Below are 19,893 nucleotides of genomic sequence, written 5' to 3' on the forward strand. Positions count from 1 at the left end.
GACGTACCCAGAGTTGATACGCCAGATTGGGAGCAGATGTACCAGTAACAAGGACAGTGGGTTCCGGAGCAACGTTAGTGCCAACGAGAAACCCCGCAAGCCCATAACCAGCAAGTAATGCACGTACCTGGCGATTCCACATCAGAAAGTTGGAAGCAGTAAGCTTGGTAATATTTGCCATGTTGATGTTGTGAAGAGCATTCGGGGAAGTAGTGTTGATGACATCAGAGAAAGCCATGACACAGGATCTGAAAAAGAAGGAAGAAAGTAGAAGACGAGAGAGAGGAGAAGAGCGGCAAAAAAAACAAACTTTAGGTCTAGGATTCACTACTCTGATACCTTGTAAGGAAAGGCTTGATTGTATTGATCATGTGGTTACAATATATATAGTCATACACATAAGAGTTTTATACACTACTAATTACACATTTAGCTTTAGTTATACTTCTCTGTTCTATATTTGCTTCTCAGCCGCCTCTCAAGGTTTTGCCTTGGGAAATCTGCGTCAGTGAGATCTTCTCTTCTTCTTATTCTCTCTAATGGCTACTCATCTTCCTCGCTGCAAACCCCTCCTTGTTGCATCATCAGTGCTCATCCTTGTGGAGAGGATGTAAGAAAACTTGTGATTATGAATGCTAATGAACGTCAATGCAAGGTTTTGGAAAAGAAGGTGCCCATGGAGTTTGTGTATGATGAGGAAATTATAACGGTCAGATCATCTCACGGCTGGGTAGCTAATTTGAAGGAAGACAGAATACTGCGTCTCTAAGATGATCTAAACCCAGTTGCATCGGATATAGATCCGAAACGCATTCCCCTGCCTCCTCTTGTCACTCTGCCTGGTTGTCAAACCCAAATTGTCACCAACATGGCCATATCCTCACCTTCTTCAGAGAAAGAGGACTGTGTTGTTGCTATCAAGTTCTTGGGACCTCAACTCAGCTTTTGTAGACCCGCTCAAGGTAACTCCCAATGGAACAACATCAGAATAAAAAACCCATGCTTCTTCTCCTCTTGTGTCATGTATTCCAAGAAAAGATGATATGTTTCGAATTCCCGGATCTGGAGGCCACCTCATCGGCTGATTGGATCCCCGCACACACGAGAACAAACCCAAGTTTCAAAGGTTGAGGTTTCAAAACCTCCCCGAGCTGACCAAGATCAAATGGGAACTTTTGGATTCCTGTTACACACGCGAACACTTGGTGGAGTCAAGACCAACAAGGAGGCCTGCTGGAGAGGTATGACGAAATTGAAAACAAAAGATATAATAGTGTTTAAGCTTGACGCACAAGGAAACGCAGTTTACACGCCAGACATTGGAGATCTCTGAGCCTTTCTGTGTCCCTGCTAGCTCAATCTACAAAAGGTGGCCTAACTTCGTCAAAGTCGTAGATGTTGACGAAGCCGCAGGTTTCCTTCTGGATCAGCCCTTCCTCATTAGTATAACTAGATCATTCCGACTTATTAAGTACCTAAATGTTGTTGCATCCATCACATGGGAGTATGTCTGCTCATAGTCTATTACTGGTCTTTGAGAGAATCCTTGTGCTACAAGCCGTGCTTTATATCTCACGATTTCATTTTTCTCATTTCTCTTCCTTACAAAGACCCACTTATGTCCAACTGGTTTTATTTTAGATGTTGTCCTTAAGATCGGACCAAACACACTTCTCTTCTTTAAAGAGTTTAACTCCACGTCAATGGCTTCTTTCCATTTTAGTCAATCTTTACTTTGAGTGCACTCTAATATAGACGTGGGTTCATGATCCTCATTTATTTCAAGTGCTACCTTATATGCAAATACTTCATCAATGTCGACATTCTTACGGTTCCATTGTATTCCATACATGATATAATTGATTGAGATCTCATTATTATCAATAACTTCAGGACCTTGAGGTTCAGCGTCCAAAACCTCACTTGGTACCTTAGGATTTGCCGCGGCCATGTCTGCATTTTCCTTAACCTCGGTTTGATTTGCACCTTTCTTAGATTTCTGAGGATTCTTATCTTTGGAACCTAATGGTATACCTCGTTTTAAACGTGGCTTAGACTCTGTAGCAACTTGATTGTGTTCTTTTTGAACATCAATACGTACTGGTGCATTACAAGCTGGTATGTACGATTTTGTTACTCTCTTTGGGTCAGCAAAGGAATTTGGCAACTGATTAGCTAGCTTCTGTAAATGAATAATCTTTTGAACCTCTGCATCACATGCTAGAGTTCGAGGATCTTGCCAATTTAAGGATGCTTGATTCCATGTTAATTCTTTAACCAGCTTGCTTGTCTCTCCACCCAACATAGGAAATTCGGATTCTGTAAATTGACAATCCGCGTATCTGGCCTTAAATAAATCTCCTGTAGTTGGCTCAAGATACTTAATAATGGTGGAAGACTCATATCCAACATATATTCCCATCCTCCTTTGAGGTCCCATCTTAGTTCTCTGTGGTGGAGCAATTAGTACATAAACGGCACACCCGAATATTTTGAAATGGGATATGTCTGGCTCATGACCCGTTAATAGTTGGGATGGTGAAACTTATGTTCGCTAGATGACCTGATGCGTATAATTTCTGCTGCATGTAAGACTGCGTGTCCCCAAGCCGACACAGAAAGCTTCGACCTCATTAGCAATGGTCGAGAAATTAGTTGTATTCGTTTAAAGAAGGATTCAGCTAATCTGTTTTGTGTATGGACATGTGCCACAGGATGTTCCACACTTACCCCCATGGACATACAATAATCATTAAACGCTTGGGATGTAAATTCACCAGCATTGTCTAGACGTATAGTCTTAAGTGGAAAATCTGGAAAGTGTGCTCTTAGTCTTATAATCTGAGCCAACAGCCTAGCAAATGCTAGGTTCCTTGTGGATAACAAGCAAACGTGTGACCATCTAGTTGATGCATCGATCATAACCATAAAATATCTAAACGTCCCACAAGGTGAGTGTATTGGTCCATATATATCACCTTGTATCCTTTCCAGAAAATTTAAAGTCTCTTTATTGACTTTTACTGGTGATGGTCGTATGATAAGTTTCCCTTGTGCACATGCTACACACGTGAGATTTTAAGGGATAACTTTTCTTTCTTTAAGAGTGTGCCCATTCGAACTCTTAATCAATTTACGCATCATGTTCGAACCCGGATGGCCAAGCCGGTCATGCGATAGAGTGAACTGTTCATTGAACATTTTATTCTTTGCCAAGTTAGCTTCTATCATGTTAATCTTAGCATCGTATAAACCAGTGGCTAGTGCATGTATAGTCTCTAGGACCTTCTTATGTCCATTCACGATTTCAGTAATGTATAGAAATTCTTTGCTTCCTTCACCCTTTGTTTCAACATGATAACCATTCAATCAAATGTCTTTAAAGCTCAATAAACTTCTCTTAGAGCTGGGTGAGTACAAGGCATCACTTAGTTCAATATGTGTGCCATTAGGTAATAATATGTGATCTTGGCCGTAGCCTTCTATTAAGCTTGCTATACCCGCAATTGTACTAACATTGGCACTTTTCATTATGAGGTTTATGAAATATCTCTTGTCCTTCAATATTGTATGGCTGGATCCACTATCCACCACTAGTACACTCATATCCTCAGCCATTTCTATAATGAAAATAATTTTGTTTTAACTTTAATAAAACAAGCAAATATATATTGAAATGAAATCATTGAATTTAAACCAAAATAATTATCCAATACATAAACCGAAATTAAAGCATAAGAGCATAGAAATTAAACCAAAATCAGGATTTAGAACTAGTTATCTTCTTTAAAACAATCGGAAGTCTCATAGTCTAGTGAATCATCATTCTCATGGTTGAAGTCATCTTCACCATCGAGATGCACATAGTTGGCTTCTGGATTCTTCTTTAAAATCTCATGATAAGCATCAATAAGATGCTTAGGGGTTCTACAATTCTTGGCCCAATGGTTAGACATACCACATCGGTGACAAACCGATTTAGCCTTGGATTGTGGTTTAAAGGACCCACGGCCCCTACCACCACGGCCACGACCTCCACGGCCATAACCATCAAAACGACTAGCTTGGTACTGTCCACGACCACCACGTCCTCTGCCACCACGGCCACGGCCATAGTGTCTTTTTCTGTGGACATAGTTGGTCTCCTTGGCCTCTTTAGGCTCCTTAGGCTCTTTAAGATTTTGCTTTGCCATATCTACCTTGTGTGCTTCTGGTAATGGGGCTGTACCAGGAGGTCTCATAGCACTATTCATCAACAACAGCTCATTGTTCTGCTCAGCTAGCAGCAAACATGAGATTAGTTCCCCATAGGTTTTGAAACCCTTTTCGCGATACTGTTGCTGAAGCAGTATGTTGTTAGTGCTAAAAGTAGACAATGTCTTCTCTTGCAGTTCTTTCTCGGTTACCTCAGTACCACACAACCTAAGGAGTGAGACAATCCTAAAAAGCTCTGAGTTATACTCATCCACGGATTTGTATTCCTGGATCCTTAGGTTTTTCCAATCAAATTGAGCCTTTGGTAGGAGCACTGTCTATTGGTGTCCGTATCTGCGTTTAAGCTCTGTCCAAAGGTCAAGAGGATTCTCTATGGTGAGGTACTGATTCTTGAGACTCTCAGCAAGGTGATGGCGCATATGCATAATGGCCTTGTAATTTTGCTTATCAGTTGGTTCATAACCTTCCTCAATTCACTCAAATAAGTCCTTTGACTTCAGCATGATTTTAGTGTCCAATGCCCATTGCAGATAATTGTCTCCAGAAGCATTCAAGGCAGCATAGTCTAAGTTGTTTAGCCTTGCCATCTGCATAACACAGAAATAGACAACCGATCATTAGCATGCGGTAATAAGAGACCAATCTATGCAATAAATATTAAACTTTAGGTCATGCGGTATTTGAGACCGAAACATGCCTTAGGCCATGCGGTATTTGAGACCGAAACATGCCTTGAGCCATGCGGTATTTGAGACCGAAACATGCCTTGCCCTTTACTCATTATTTTCGGTTTTGGTATGCATGGAAAACAAACAAACCTAGATAGGAACTAGCATGCAACAATTTCCTTTTTCTTAAATAGTTTTGAGTTTTAGAAATTTTCCTTTTTACTAGATTGGATTTCCTTTTTTTTTTAAGATAATTTAGAAATTTTCTTTTTCCTTAACTTTTCCCTTTCTAATTAGGATTTAGACAAATTTTAGGGAACTAGACTTTCTCTAGTTTAATTATGATTTTAGGGTTCTAATGCAGCCAAATTTTATAGAATTAATCTTAGCAATAATCGATTAATTATACCCTATGCAAGTTCGATTTAATTTCAAAGATGCATGCAATTCAGATTTTAAATATCCTAGAACAACCAGATTAATATTTCTCTTATGAATTTCGAATTTAACAGTTTAGTTCTAGGGTTCTTATGCAACAAACAATCAAGTAACAACAATCAATCCGGATTTTAAACTTGACATAGTTTGGTGCAATTCACAATCAATCTAACAATCCTAAACATCCAATTTTAAAGTTTTATATGATTTAGAGGATTTAAACTTTGTTAGTTGTGTACTTGCATGTTTAGGGTTTAATAGTTTTAAGATCCAAGTTCGATTATATGATCCCATAAGTTTCGATTTTACCTTAACACCAAAAAGAGGTCTGACCAGTTTTGATCTGGGAGCTAAAGACCTCAGATATTCCTTGATCACGAACCACGAACCTCGAACAAAACTGCAAGCTGCTTTCCCACGAACAGATCTCGGACCGCTCCTTGTACCGCTCACGTCCCGTAACCGCGAACCACACACGTAACGGATCACAAAACTCAAACTTGTTTTGGATGAAACTTGAACACGAGCACAGGTTTGCTTGTGAACACTAATAGATCTTCGAAACAGGAACTGGTTTCGAACAAAGGGGAGGAACGATGGCGGTTTAGGGTTTTGATGGAAGGAGAAAGATGAACGGCGGCGGTTAGGGTTTTAGGGTTTTTACTCAGCTAGATCTTTAGAACAATCGTGCTGATAACGTGTTGTAAACTAGAGAATCGAAAGATGTAATTCTCTTATTTTTATTATTGATAAATCGAATGAGGTTACATATATATAGCAGTGTCAAAGGCTAAAACCGACTAGGCAATAGTAAATAGGCCGTGGTCCATCGGCCATGAGCCATCGGCCATGGGCCTTACACATCAAGACACATAACAGGCCCGTTATGGAAGTCCACTCCAAGTGTTTTACAACACTAAACAAATTCTTAGTATTTTTGTTTCTTAAAACATATCCGTTAATTATTATTGTCAAATGAGCACTCCCTAACTTTGGTCTAACTTAGGGGGTATTGGTTTAGGATTTAGAAAGAATTTTAATGACATTATGTTTTTTAAAATCTTGCTGATTTTTAATGACTTTAAGTAAAAAAATGAGGATTTTAAGAGATTGTTTAGGAATTTTTTTTTTAAATCTTGCTGATTTGTTTTTTCTAATCTTGTAAAATCTTTCATAAAATCTTTCAAACTTTCTAAAAAAATATTGCATAATATTCTCTTGTTTATTCAACGCTTTTGTCAAAAAAGAGGAAAAAAAAAAGACAGAGTCTAGTAGGAAGACATGGTGGGAGGTTAAAATCTCCAGAACCCCAACGCCAAAGTCATATATCTTACAAAATCTTTGGTAAGGAATCTTCAAAAGGGTTAAATCTGTTTCTTTAATATCTTGACTCTTGTTCGTCAAATCTGTTTTTGTATGATGAACTTTTGCAGATAGAGATAGAACAGCTAAAATCTCTTCTCAAGTCCAGAAAATTACATCCCAGTGTCAGGAGAATTTTTTTTTTTTTGAACGAAAAAGACCTTTCATTTCTAAATTAGGGATTCTTCTACAGAAGGAGAGCCTCCTTTGCCAGACAATCGGCTTGTCAATTCTGAGATCGGGAAATGAAATTAAACGAGCATCTAGTGAAATTAGCGGATAGTGCAAGGACATCATGGAAAGTCCCATGAAGTTCCTTTAAGCAGATCTTCTTGTTTAGAGCTTGGGCCAGCATGAGCGAGTTCGAAGCGAAAGAGAGTTCTGTGATGTTCGATTCAAGTGCAACTCTTACCGCGGTAAGAGTTGCCAGTGCTTCGGCCATCAATGGGGAACCTAAATGATTCATCGATGTAGAGCCTTCCCATTTTACTAGGTCATACTTATCCTTGATCACCCAGCCTAAACCTGCAGCATCGTCATTCCAAGAGGCGTCGATGAAGCATATAAGTGCAAAGCTAAGATTTGAGGGGCCATGGTGGGGTTTTTGGGGTGGATCGGTTCTGACACAAGAGGAGTCTGCATTTTGCCATTCTTTGGCTCTTGCCAAGGCTAGATGCATTGTTTCCTCCTCCGAGATCCGTCTTTTGCTGAAGGTTAGTTGATTTCAGGTAGTCCAGATCGACCACAATAGCCAAGGGGCGATTGGTCCAGTTCCCACACCAGTTGGTGGTAAGGAGATAAGTCTATTTGACAAATCGATACCTTGTTTTATTGAGGTTATAGTATCCAGATGGATTGGTGTCTTAACAGGAATCATTGTCCAGATCTGGCGTGCAAAATCACAATGAAAGAACAAATGTAGGATCGTTTCCTCTTCATCACATTGTGGGCATTTAGCTGAGTTGCTGATTGATCGATGGAGAAGATTTGCACGTACAAGGAGGGCGTTCTATGCAGCTTTCTAGAGTAGTAACTTGGTTTTTGGAGAGGATTTAAGTGACCAGATACTTCTTTGCCAGTTAAAGGGATCCTCACTAGTAGTGGCGTTTTGGTTATCTTCCGGGGGATCGGCCTCAGAGTTTGTGGATTCAAAGTATCCCGATTTTGCCGTGTAGCAGCCATCTTTGGTAGGTAACCAAGCCCAAACGTCCTCTGCTCCTTGAAAACTTGGTTTCAGCAGCAGCATTTCTTTCTCATAAGCTGAAAGTATGAGTTTGATAAGTTCCAAGTTCCAGTCTATGGAGTTTGGCAGGAGGAGGTCAGCGACTTTAAGGTTCTATGAGGCTTCAGTTGGTGGTCCTATCGGAGCTAAGGGGGTATTGCTAAACAGCCAAGGGGTTCGCCAGATTGATGTGTTAGCTCCCGACCCTATTATTCTCCCAAGGTTAGACTTTAATAACTCTCTGCCCATAACGATGCTCCGCCATCCATGAGAGGCTGAGGATGGGATCCTGCACTCCAGCAAAGGTATGTTTTTGCAGTACTTACCTAGTAGTACTTTCGCTAGGAGTGTATGCGGTTTAGTTAACAAGCACCAACTTAGTTTCGCCAGTAAAGCCTTATTAAAGTGTTTGATATCTCTGATATTCAGACCTCTAAGTTTTATCGGTTTTGTGATTTTCCTCCAAGCAATCCACGACATTTTCTTCTTTTCAGTATTCGTGTCCCACTAAAACCTTGTAAGAGCTGACTGTATTCATTTGCATAATGAACCAGGCAGGTGGAAGCACGACATGGTATAAGTTGGCATGGCTAGTTTCCCAGAGTACTGACTTGAGCATGGTTAGTTTCCCAGCCGTGGATAGGAAACGTGAAGAAAAGCTGAGGGCTTTTTGCTTTATACGGTCAACAATAGAAGTGAATAGATCCTTTTTCTTTCTGCCAAAAAGTTCAGGTAGGCCTAGATATTTACCTTGGCCTCCCTCCTTCTGGATTTCAAGTACCTCCTTTGCTTGTTGTCTCATGATTTTTGGGGTTTTTGCAGAGAAGGTAATAGAGGATTTAATCTGATTGATTTTCTATCCTGAGGCTATCTCATATTTATGGAGGATGTTCTTGAGGTTTCGACAGCTCTGTTGGTCGGCTCGAATGAAGAACATAGTGTCATCTGCGAAAAGGAGGTGGTTAACTCTAGGGCTTCCTTTCGCCACCTTGATACCAACTAGGTTACCCTCTCTCTGTGCTTTCAAACAAAGCCCCGACAGCACCTCACTACAGATGATGAAGAGGTAGGGGGATAGTGGATCTCCTTGTCGGATTCCGCGTTGAGGATTAACCATACCTTTTGCTTGGTCGTTTATCAGGAAGGAGTAGGAGACCGTTGTGATGAGGGATCATCTCATAAATCCCTAAAAAAAATTAGCAAATCTCCTATCTCCCTCTCTATTCTTTGTATCCCTCTTTCTTTTAATGAAATATGTGCAGACTATTTTACCCTTCCTTCCTTTTTTTTGTTTTTTATTTTCTAAAAAAATAATCAATCACGATTTCTTTTCTTCTTCAGTCATTTTCCATCCTTTTTCGCCGGAGCTCTCCAGTCTCCACCGTCTCTGTTTCTTCACCGGAGCTCTCCATCCCTGCTGTTTTTCACCTTTTTTTAGTTCACGTCTCCTTCAAAATGCAGGTGTATTCTTCAACATAAGAATACATTCTTGATTAAATAGGGTTAGGTTTTTAAGTTTGGAAATTTAGATTGGATTTTGCTTGAAATACTTAGCAAATTGGGTGTTTTACCATGGGTTATGGGTCGATTGTGCTATTTAGTTGATAAGAAATGAATCTTACTGTTGAATCATAGTGAATTGTAGAGATTATAATCCCAGACCATTCAATTCGATTTTCAATAATTGCGACTGGGTAAAACTAGTAATACTAGTAAATGTAGTATTACTAGTAAAACTGGTAATATTTATTAATCTAGTACAACCAATTAAACTAGTAGTATTACTACTTGATTTTTTTTTGGAATTGTTTTGGCAGGATACAATTAAAGAGAACCTATGCCATGACATATGCCATGGATATAACTTTGTTGATGTTAAAAGCAATGATATACAAGAAGCTTGAGTTTGTTGAAAGTCACGTTAGATTGTAGTTGAGCTACACTCCACTACTAGTAGGAGCATCAGTACAATGTGATCTTAATGATGATGAGGATGTTAATGTCTTTTTAATGTCTGTTGATCATGAGAAGCGAAGATGTATGTTGTTTGTGAACTTTGAGCAATCTTCGTCCTCTTTTTCCACACCTTGTTTTAGCCATTTTGGAGTAGCTAGAGAGTAGTTATCTTTGAAATCTTGCAATAAACGTAAAACGAAGTATTACCAAGTTCTATTAATATTTCAAAATCGCACTAGTTTTACCTAGTTATACTAGTATTACTACCCAAAAATTTAAATATGAACATAAACCCAGAATTCACAAATTATAATTCCAAAGCTTGTTAATTTGACACATCTTCCTTACCAATCGAACATAATAACAAAATACCTAGTTTTCAAATTTCACGAAATCGATTTTGAGATAATAGTTTGAGAAATAATTGATGAGAACGATGAGAAAAAAATGTAGCAGTTATTTGATTTTAGAATTAAAAAAAAAATATAAGTAATTATATGTTTGTGGATTAGATCCAATAGATATTGGATGGGTGGATAAAGCCCAGGTAATACATGTAATATTTCTGTTTTTGTTAGGGTAGTAAGGTAATAGGCATACTTTTTGAATTAAAAATAATTCTAATAGAAATTGTTTTTCGGGAAGGGAGTTTTGAGATTTCTAAAAAAAAATTGGGGACTTTTGAGATGAAAACTCCCGTTGTGATACACTGCATGATCCATCGAATCCAGGTTTGATGAAAACCTAATCTTTCCATAGCTGCTTTTATAAAATCCCATTCAAGCATGTCATAGGCTTTACTCATATCTGTTTTAACTGCCATGAAACATCTTTTTTCAGCTCCCGAAGTCTTTAGGTACTGTAAAGCTTCATGTGTTATTAACACATTATCCGTGATTGCACGCTGTGGGACAAAGGCGGATTGATTTTCAGAGATGCAGTCGTGCAACACTGGTTGGAGTCTTTTGGCCAGAAGCTTTGAGATAATTTTGTAGTAGACAGAACAAAGAGTAATAGGTCTGTAATCTGAAACTTTTTGGGCTGTTGTGGTTTTTGGAATGAGTCTGACATGGGTGTGGTTTTTTTTATGTGGTAGGTTGCCCGAAATGAAGAAAGTTTGGACCTCCGCAATAATAACATCTCCCACCGAATCCCAATTTGACTGGAAGAAACTTGCTGAGAAGCCATCTGGGCCTGGAGCTTTGTCTGCGTGGATTGCGAAACAAGCTTGTTTGATTTCTGATGGGGAGGGCATAGCTATAAGCATCAAATTCATTTCAGGTGAGACACAAGTTGAGAGGGCTTCCTGAACAACTTTATCTCTTGTCCCTGATTGAGAGGTAAAGATATCCTGGTAATAATCAGATATGACTTTAACAATCTCCTGTTCTTCATACTCTTTGCACCCTGAGGAAGATTCTAACACAGATATGTTATTGATGGCTCGTCGGTTTTTTGTTGCAGCATGAAAATAGCTTGTGTTCTTATCTCCAAGATTAAGCCACAGCTGTCTACTTCGTTGCTTCCAGTATTCCTCCTCTTGTTTATAAGTCGTAAGGAGTTGTTGATTCAGGGTATCAATGGTGGACTGACTCACATTGTCATCACACATTGCTTCTTCAAGTTGTTCGCTAAGGGAAAGGATCTCCTTTTTGCTATTCAACATTTGTTCCTTGCTCCATTTAATGATCGCTAGTCGACAAAGATGCATACGTTGATCAATCGATGCTGTAGAGTTCAGGCTCCAGGCTTTGAGGATAAGATTTTTCACTTCTGGGTTATCTTTGAATCTCCTGTCATAACGGAACAGACTTTTGTGGTGTTTTTCAACAGGGTCGAAAGAGGTAATCAGAGGCCGATGATCCGATCCTTCAAAACGTAACATAAAATCTCAAGAGAATCTCAAGTTACTATATTCAAAAGAATAACAAAAAGTCATGGACTCTATGATTCACAATTTCTCTATTTGATGAAAGAGTTTTCATGATTTTTTTTTTGTCAACCATTGGGCCACAACTGGCCGGCCTATTAGCCAAATTCCTACATTCGTAGGAACCGGGACTCGATCCCGGGTGTGATGGTGCCTTCTACAAATGGACTTACCTCCTGCCACTGCACTAAGGTCACTTCACAGTTTTCATTACTTTTGTTATGAAGGAAATGATATAAAATTCTAAACCAATAACATAAAATTTTAATTCATTAACGATCCAAGATTCTTTTGTTTTACTTGAATAACATAAAACTTTTAATGACTTTATAAAACTATTAATCCAATAACACTAGATTTATCAAGATTTTAGATAACTTTTTATAAATCCACAACCAATAACACCAAATTCTTAAAGAGTTTTAAAAAGCTTTGATTAAATAACAACATTTTACATATAACTTTTAAAGTCATTAAAACTCTCAAACCAATAACACTACTATCTCATCTGATTTGGAAAGTAGAAAACAGATCTAAACTCAAAGTTCTGACAGAGATTTTGCAAATTGCACCACATTTGGTATTATCGTTGGCTTTGTTTTGTTTTTCTTTTCTATTTTGTTTATATTGGTCCGCCGGTTCACTTGAGTAGTTGTGTGCTTAGTCAGTGTATTCGGTTTAGAGTTGGTCTAGTGTTGCGATCCACAAGTCGGAAGTGTAAACTAGTAAACTCGTAGCAAAAGTTGGTTCACTCGAATTTATTTATTTACAAACCAAACGGGATCCAATACCGGTTTTTTTCTACCAATTCGTGGAACATTGAAAATTATAAAAGGTAAAAACAGCACAACACAAGAAAAAAAAACCCTCTACATGGATGGATCATAGATGCCCGAATGTTTAATAATAACCGCCGCCTTGTTGATCGAAAATATTAGGAAAACTCTTTAATCCGCATGCATGTACACGGTTTAAATATAAGATCAGTCATCATTACACTGCCTTAGTGAATTGTATATTATAATTTGAATCATAATTAATCCAGAATATTCTTTTATCACGTACGAATTGTTATTATACCGTCTTGCCACGACCAACGAGTAGAAAAAAATCTTTTATTTTGATCTTTCATTATAAATTGGTAAGTAAAGTTCCATCTTATCTTGAGCAGAGTTAGTGCCAAGAACACCGTCTTGCCACGACCCACGAGTTACCGCGGAAATTGGATGTCATGAGGCCTATTCCAACAAACAAATGGAAGAACCCAAGAAGTATTATATAATCAAGTCTTTAAAAACTATGTGATACAAGGAGGTAGGTAAAAGAGACAAAACAGCTCTTACCCTACGATTGATCTCAACAAGTGAAGACGTACGAGAGGCTCATGCAAATGATTGAAGATGTTAGCAACAACAACATTCCTGGAAACTACTAAATCAGATATGATATATACTAATTCATCAGTTAACACAAAATCAAAACCAAATCCAAAATATATCAAACTAACATACACATTCAATTGTAATGGAAATGAACGATAAATTTAATAATTTCCGTAGAAAATTGATTTGCTGATCACTTCTCTATTTAGTGTTAAACATGACGAATTCAGTGAGAAAAACATTCACTTTACATTGACTTGCAATACACGGCAAGCATGATTAGTCCAAAGTTTAAATCTAAATAGAATCGTTATGAAAATTTAGATTATATATAATAAAAAGGTCAATACTACTGTATAACTCAAAATTAGTAGTGTTTGTAGATCAGCAAATATGTCATCACCCTCATCAACGACATGGATGTAACTATACATAAGACCCGATATATAAACATATAACATAATAGAAAAAAAAAATAATAAAAAGAAAAAGAAAAAGAAAACAGGTTTTTATTTTTTTTGGTCGTCAAATCGTCAAATTGAGAGATTTTTACATACTGACATTAATGTTTTTATTGATTGTTTTTTTTGTCCAAAGAGAGAAAGAGATCCTCAACGCTGAGAGAAACTTGGTTTACAAGGAAAATTCACCAATTACAAGTTGACAGCTGTCCTTCCTTACTACTCATTACACCTACAAAATCAAAATCGACAAAGATGTTTTTTGGGTTTGTATTTTAGAGATTCACTGCTCGGCTTTATATGTTTTCTTTCACTGTTGCGTCTCTCAGATTTTTAAAATAAAAATTATGTTGTTTTGGTCTGACCCGATGACGTACATCACATAACATGATTCATTATAATTTTTTTTTTTGGTGTAGTGGCCAAAAATATGTAGGTAACTTTTAAGAGAAAAGGAAATTTTGATAGATATTTAGTTTACTATTTGTAATTGTTGATGATATATATCTTGTTTTTGACCCGTTTTAATTAACCATTTTTTCTTACACTTTTGATCGATTTAGCAAACTTAGGCTACCTCTATACTGATTACAATCCGAACGAAACACACAAGTGAACCGGCGAACCAAAATTGGAACAAATATATAAATGTATTCCTTGTTCCAGAAAAAGGTTTCCTGTCAGATTTTTGGCAATTGTTACACCAAGAAAAATATTCATAAGTATGTACACATCAAAGTTTATTCACTATATTAATGGATCGGAGGTTTATTCATTATATTAATAGGTTTTGTTTTTCACTCGCTTGCTCTTCAGTTTTCACGAAGAACATCTTATTTATGTCTCTCTCCTTCTCACCCGACTCTCAAAGCTCTGTCTTGGGAAGCCTGCGTTTGTAAAATCCTCTCTTCTGATCACTCCCTCTAATGGCTTCTCATCTACCGTGCTGCAAACTCCTCCTTGTTCCATCGTAGAAGCTAGCTATTCCATATGGAGCGGTTCTTGAAAAACTCGTGATTAATGTACGCTAACGAAGATGGCTAGCTACACTTATTTAGAGAGAATAAGATGGCTAGCTACACTTATTTATAGTATACAAATGTATAATTGTGTCTATGTTTCCTCTGTAATTAATAAGTCCAATAAATTTTACGCAACAAAATTTTGATACAAGTATATGTAATTAGTAATAAATTAACTACGCACGGCTTTTACATGTTTATATTTAACATATATACGGTATATATGTTACATACCCATGTGGTAGTATTTCATATTTAGATAATTAGATTTATGTGTTTATATTTAATAATACGACGTGATTATATATTGATAGTGCATCAGAGCTCTGAAGGTAACAGGAGGCTGTGGAGTGTCTCATGTCTCAGAGGATTGCTATGCTGATGTGGCGGCGTGCTGACGTAGAGATATTTTGTGGGACACGATGACAAGATGCGTGAGAAGGAAGAGAAAAGAGTTCAAGATATACTCGAGGATATTGAGAGTATATTTGATTAGAAGAGATAAGAAAGGATATTGTCTTAGGGATAAGGAATATTTCCTATTAGTTAGGATACACTAAGATCTAGGTTAGAGATCGTTTGTGGGGATATAAGTAGACTAGTGCTAGCCGAAAAAAGAGCTAGCACTCATGGGATAAAAGTTGTGAGTTTTGTAAACCTTCAAGCGAACACAAAAAGCTTTGAAGGTGAGTGTATTTTTAATTCTTTTAGATCTACACAGGGTGTTGTGTTAGATAGATAGGAGAGTGAGCTTAGTTTCAAGTTTTGTAAGAAACTAGAGTTTTTATAAGATTGATTAAAGTGTTTGCTTGGCGCGTTCCAAGTGTGTTATTTTGTGTGTGGTGTTCTCTATACCTTAACAATTGGTATCAGAGCAGACACCTGATAAAAAGTTCTGGTATATTTTTCAACAGGTGAGATCTTGCAACTAGGGTATGGAGAAATCCCTGGAGTTTGTTGCGTTACAAGGACCATTGAAACTGGATCCGGAATGCTTTGGTTACTCGAAAGTTTCGATCAAGCAGGTCATCTCGAGCCTCAACATGGAAGCATGGTTTGCAGTGGAGGACGGCTGGTCACACCATACTGAGAAGGATGAACAAGGTGAACTGGTACCAAAACACAGGAAGAAGTAGACAGATGAAGAAAAGGCAGAGTCCAAGCACAATTCGCAGGCGCTGACAGTCATCTTCAAATCTCTGCCAAGAGACATTTTCAATCAAGTTCAAGGATGTGTGTCAGACAAGGAGGCGTGGGACATTCTGGTCATCAAATTTGAAGGCACATGTAGAGTTAGGCGCACAAGACTGGAAAATCTTGCATCTGACTTTAAAAATTTACAAATGACTAAAACCGAATCTGTGGCTGATTATAGCAGTTGTTTGAGTGGTATTGCACAAGAATCTGTTGTTTTGGGAAAACGATACAAGGACAAGAAGTTGGTCAAGAAGTTCCTCAGAAGTTTACCTGACAAGTTCCAACCTCACAGATCTGCTATTGATATGTCCCTGAATTCTGATGAGCTCAAGTACAATCAAGTCGTTGGGATGATGCAGGCGTTTGAGATGCAACTAAAGAAGAAAGAGAAGATGAACGCAAAATCATTTGCTCTGAAAGCTATAGAAGAAAAGAAACTTGCTGAATCTCAGGAGGTTGCAGACGAAGAAAAAGTGGGTCTGTTGGTGAAGAAGTACTTCCGTAAGATGGAGAGAGGTCAGCAAAAGGGAACAACGTTACTCACAAACGCTGATTCTGATAAGGGGTTCAGGAAAGGTGATAAGTCGGAGCGTCAGTGTGCTGAGTGTGAAGGGTATGGGCATTACAAGGCTGAATGTCCAAACAACAAACGTAAGAACTCTCTGCAATGCTATGGGTGTAAGGGTTATGGTCATACCAAGACTGACTGTCCGTCACAAGGAAACAAACAGAAGTCTTACATCACATGGAGTGAAAGCGATTCAGATGAAGAAGACAACAAAGGTGAAATTCTGAACAATTTTGTGGCTCTGCTGGGGGTTATTGAGGAAGATGAAGAAGATGAAGCTCTGTTGTTAGAAGAAGACTTAGATAAGAAGGTTGAATCTGATTTAGATGGAGAGTGAGTGTGCAGCATGCTTGTCAATGGAAGATCATATAGGGATCCTTATCAAGACTGTGTTGCAAAAGACTCATCACATCAGTGAGTTGACTACCGAGAGAGATACTCTTCAAATGAATGTTGAAATGCTTTCTAAAGAACTGAGTGAAGAAAAAGCCAAGTCTCTGCGTCTTGAGAAACAATTGGAGGAACAACTGAAGAACATCAGAATGCTAAGTAAGGGTATCAAAGATCTGGATACCTTACTTAGTACTGGACAACCAAGCACCGTAAAGTGGGGTCTGGGTTATCAAGGAGCCAACTAAGACAAGTCTATTCAATTTGTTAAAGGGCAGAACTCTGAGCCGAAACTGAAGGAACAGTTTCAGGTTACATCAACCGGTCAACATAATCAGTTCCCTAAACGGAATCCAAATCACAGGCGAATGAGTGTGCAGCATGGGTTGCCGAGAAGACAGTCGTATGACTCACATGGTTATCAACAGCCTGCTCAGCACTCTGTTCACCTCAGCAGAAGGAGAGGATGTTGGTATTGTGGTCATCTAAATCATCATAAGGCTCAGTGCTACAAGTTTCAGAATCGTGTGTCAAATCTTGTGCAGCATGGCAGCTTTTATCCAGTTGTTAGAAGAGTTAGACAAGGGTATGTCAGGAAAGATGATCTTTATTGTAATGTTGCATATACAGCCGATAGAACTGAGGTTGATCAGGCCAAATGGTACTTTGATAGTGGGTGCTCCAGACACATGATAGGTGCTTTTGACAATTTGTCTCATATAAAAGATATTGCTGTTGGAAAGTCACGTTGGGAGATGGAGGAAAGGGTACTATCCGAGGAAAGGGTGCAACTAGTGGTAACACTCAACCACATCAGAAGGATGTATTCTTGGTTGATGGTTTGAAGGCTAATTTGATCATTGTCAGTCAGTTTTGTGATGAAGGCTTGGATGTTACCTTTACTAAGAAGGACTGTATAGCGGTTGATCAACAAGGGTCTGTAAAACTCAGAGGAAAATGATCTGGGAATAATTGCTATATGTGGAAATCTGAAATGCAATGCTTTAATGCAACCGCTGAGTTGAAAACAGAGTTGTGGCATCAGAAACTTGGTCATCTGAATGTTCGGACAATGCTGAAGTTGGCAAGACAAGAAGTTGTACATGGACTGCCTAAGCTAAAAAGCGATCCACATTTCACATGCGGACCATGCAACAAGGGCAAGTAGATCAAGGCATCTCATGGTCCTTTAACAGATATTCGCACAAGCCATGCTCTTCAGTTGGTTCACATGGATCTGATGGGTCCTATCCAAGTTCAAAGTATATCTGGCCGACGATACATCTTTGTGATGGTTGATGATTTCACTCGCTACACCTGGGTAAGATTTCTTCGTGATAAATCTGATACACTTGAGTGCTTTCGTATACTTGCTTTGCAGATCAAAAGTGAGAAGTGTTCAATCGAAACCATTCGGAGTGATCATGGTGGAGAGTTCCAAAACGACAAGTTTGAACAATTTTGTGGGCATCAAGGCATTACTCATCAATACTCTGCACCAAGAACACCAGAACAAAATGGAGTTGTTGAACGTAAGAACATGACGCTATAAGAGATGGCACGAGCTATGCTGCATGGAAATCAGGTTCCTCAACGGTTCTAGGATGAAGCGGTGAACACATCCTGTTATAACATCAATCATGTGTATGTTTGCCCCGGGACCACTAAGACTCCCTATGAGTTATGGAAGGGGAAGTCTTAGTGATGAAGGCATCCTTCTGGGCTATTCTGGACATAGCACTACCTTTCGGGTTTACAACAAACGCATGCGATCTGTTCAGGAGACTGACAATGTTGTGTTTGATGATAATTCCTTCCTACAGATTGCAGTGGTACCTATTGTCTCTGACAAAGACCTGGTAACTGATGATGAGAAGTCTGAGCCAGAATCTACCAGTCCTATTGTCTCTGACAGGCATGTGTTATCTTCAGATTCGGTTCCTGTATCTTCTCAGGTTCATCGTAATCACTCCTCTACTGATGTTATAAGTGCGATTCAAGGGGGGGGGGGGGGTAGAATTACTAGAGGAAAGCAAATTGATTTTGCTTAGCTAGCTGGAAAGAAACAAAAGGCTATTGTTCCGGAGTCTGTTTCTCAGGACTCTGAAGTAGTGCAATTTGCATGTTTTGTTTCTACTATTGAGCCCAAGAATCACAAGGAGGCACTTCGTGATGAGTTCTGGGTTGCTGCTATGCAAGATGAGTTGGAACAATTTGAACGAAGTGATGTATGGGAACTCACTCAGCGTCCTGCTAATGTCAATGTAGTAGGAACGAAGTGGATATTCAAGAATAAGAATGATGCGAGTGGCTGCATTGTGAGGAACAAAACAAGGTTGGTAGTCCAGGGTTATTCTCAAATCGAGGGAATTGACTTTGATGAAACCTTTGCTCTGAGAGCAAGATTTGAGTCAATCAGATTTATGTTTGGTATGGCATGCGCTCTTAAGTTCACCTTGCATCAGATGGATGTTAAAAGTGTCTTTCTAAACGGAATACTCCAAGAGGAGGTTTATGTCGAGCAACCAAAAGGCTTTGAGATCTCTCAGCATCCTGAACATGTTTACCATCTAAAGAAAGCCATGTATGGTCTAAAGCAGGCACCACGAGCATGGTATGAGAGGTTGAATACGTTCCCTATGGACCAAGGATACAGTCGAGGAAGTGTGGACAAAACGTTGTTTATTCTTAACAGCAACAATGATCTGATGTTTGTTCAGATCTATGTAGCTGACATTGTCTTTGGTTCCACATGTCAACCTCTGGTAAAAAAGTTTGTGGAAAGCATGTCTCAGGAGTTTGAAATGAGTATGGTGGGAGAGTTAAGATATTTTCTGGGATTGCAAGTTGAACAATCGGCTGATGGGATCTTTGTATCTCAGAGCACCTATGCCAAGGAGTTAGTGGAGCGATTTGGATTAGGAAAGAGTAAAGAAGCAAAGATTCCTATGGGCACGAATGACAAACTCTTAAAGGATGAAGAAGGAGAGGATGTAGATGAGAGATTATACAGAGGAATGATTGGAAGCCTGCTGTATCTGACTGCTAGCCGTCCAGACATATGTCTGTCAGTAGGGATTTG

The 19,893-nt window shown here is 38.7% G+C and overlaps 1 protein-coding gene across 1 annotated transcript; it reads right to left on the minus strand.

Annotated features, from left to right (window-relative positions):
* Nucleotides 1-8,761: 8,761 nt before the first annotated feature.
* LOC147935437 (uncharacterized) lies at nucleotides 8,762-11,746 on the minus strand. Its single transcript, XM_087472982.1, has 2 exons — nucleotides 10,985-11,746; nucleotides 8,762-8,920 (listed from the first exon to the last, which is right to left on the minus strand). Exons 1-2 carry the CDS (start codon nucleotides 11,744-11,746, stop codon nucleotides 8,762-8,764), a joined length of 921 nt encoding a protein of 306 aa, XP_087329108.1.
* Nucleotides 11,747-19,893: the final 8,147 nt, after the last annotated feature.

Source organism: Camelina sativa, chromosome 11, assembly GCF_030686135.1.
Source record: "Camelina sativa cultivar CO46 ecotype springtype chromosome 11, ASM3068613v1".
In the NCBI taxonomy this organism is placed as follows: domain Eukaryota; kingdom Viridiplantae; phylum Streptophyta; class Magnoliopsida; order Brassicales; family Brassicaceae; genus Camelina; species Camelina sativa.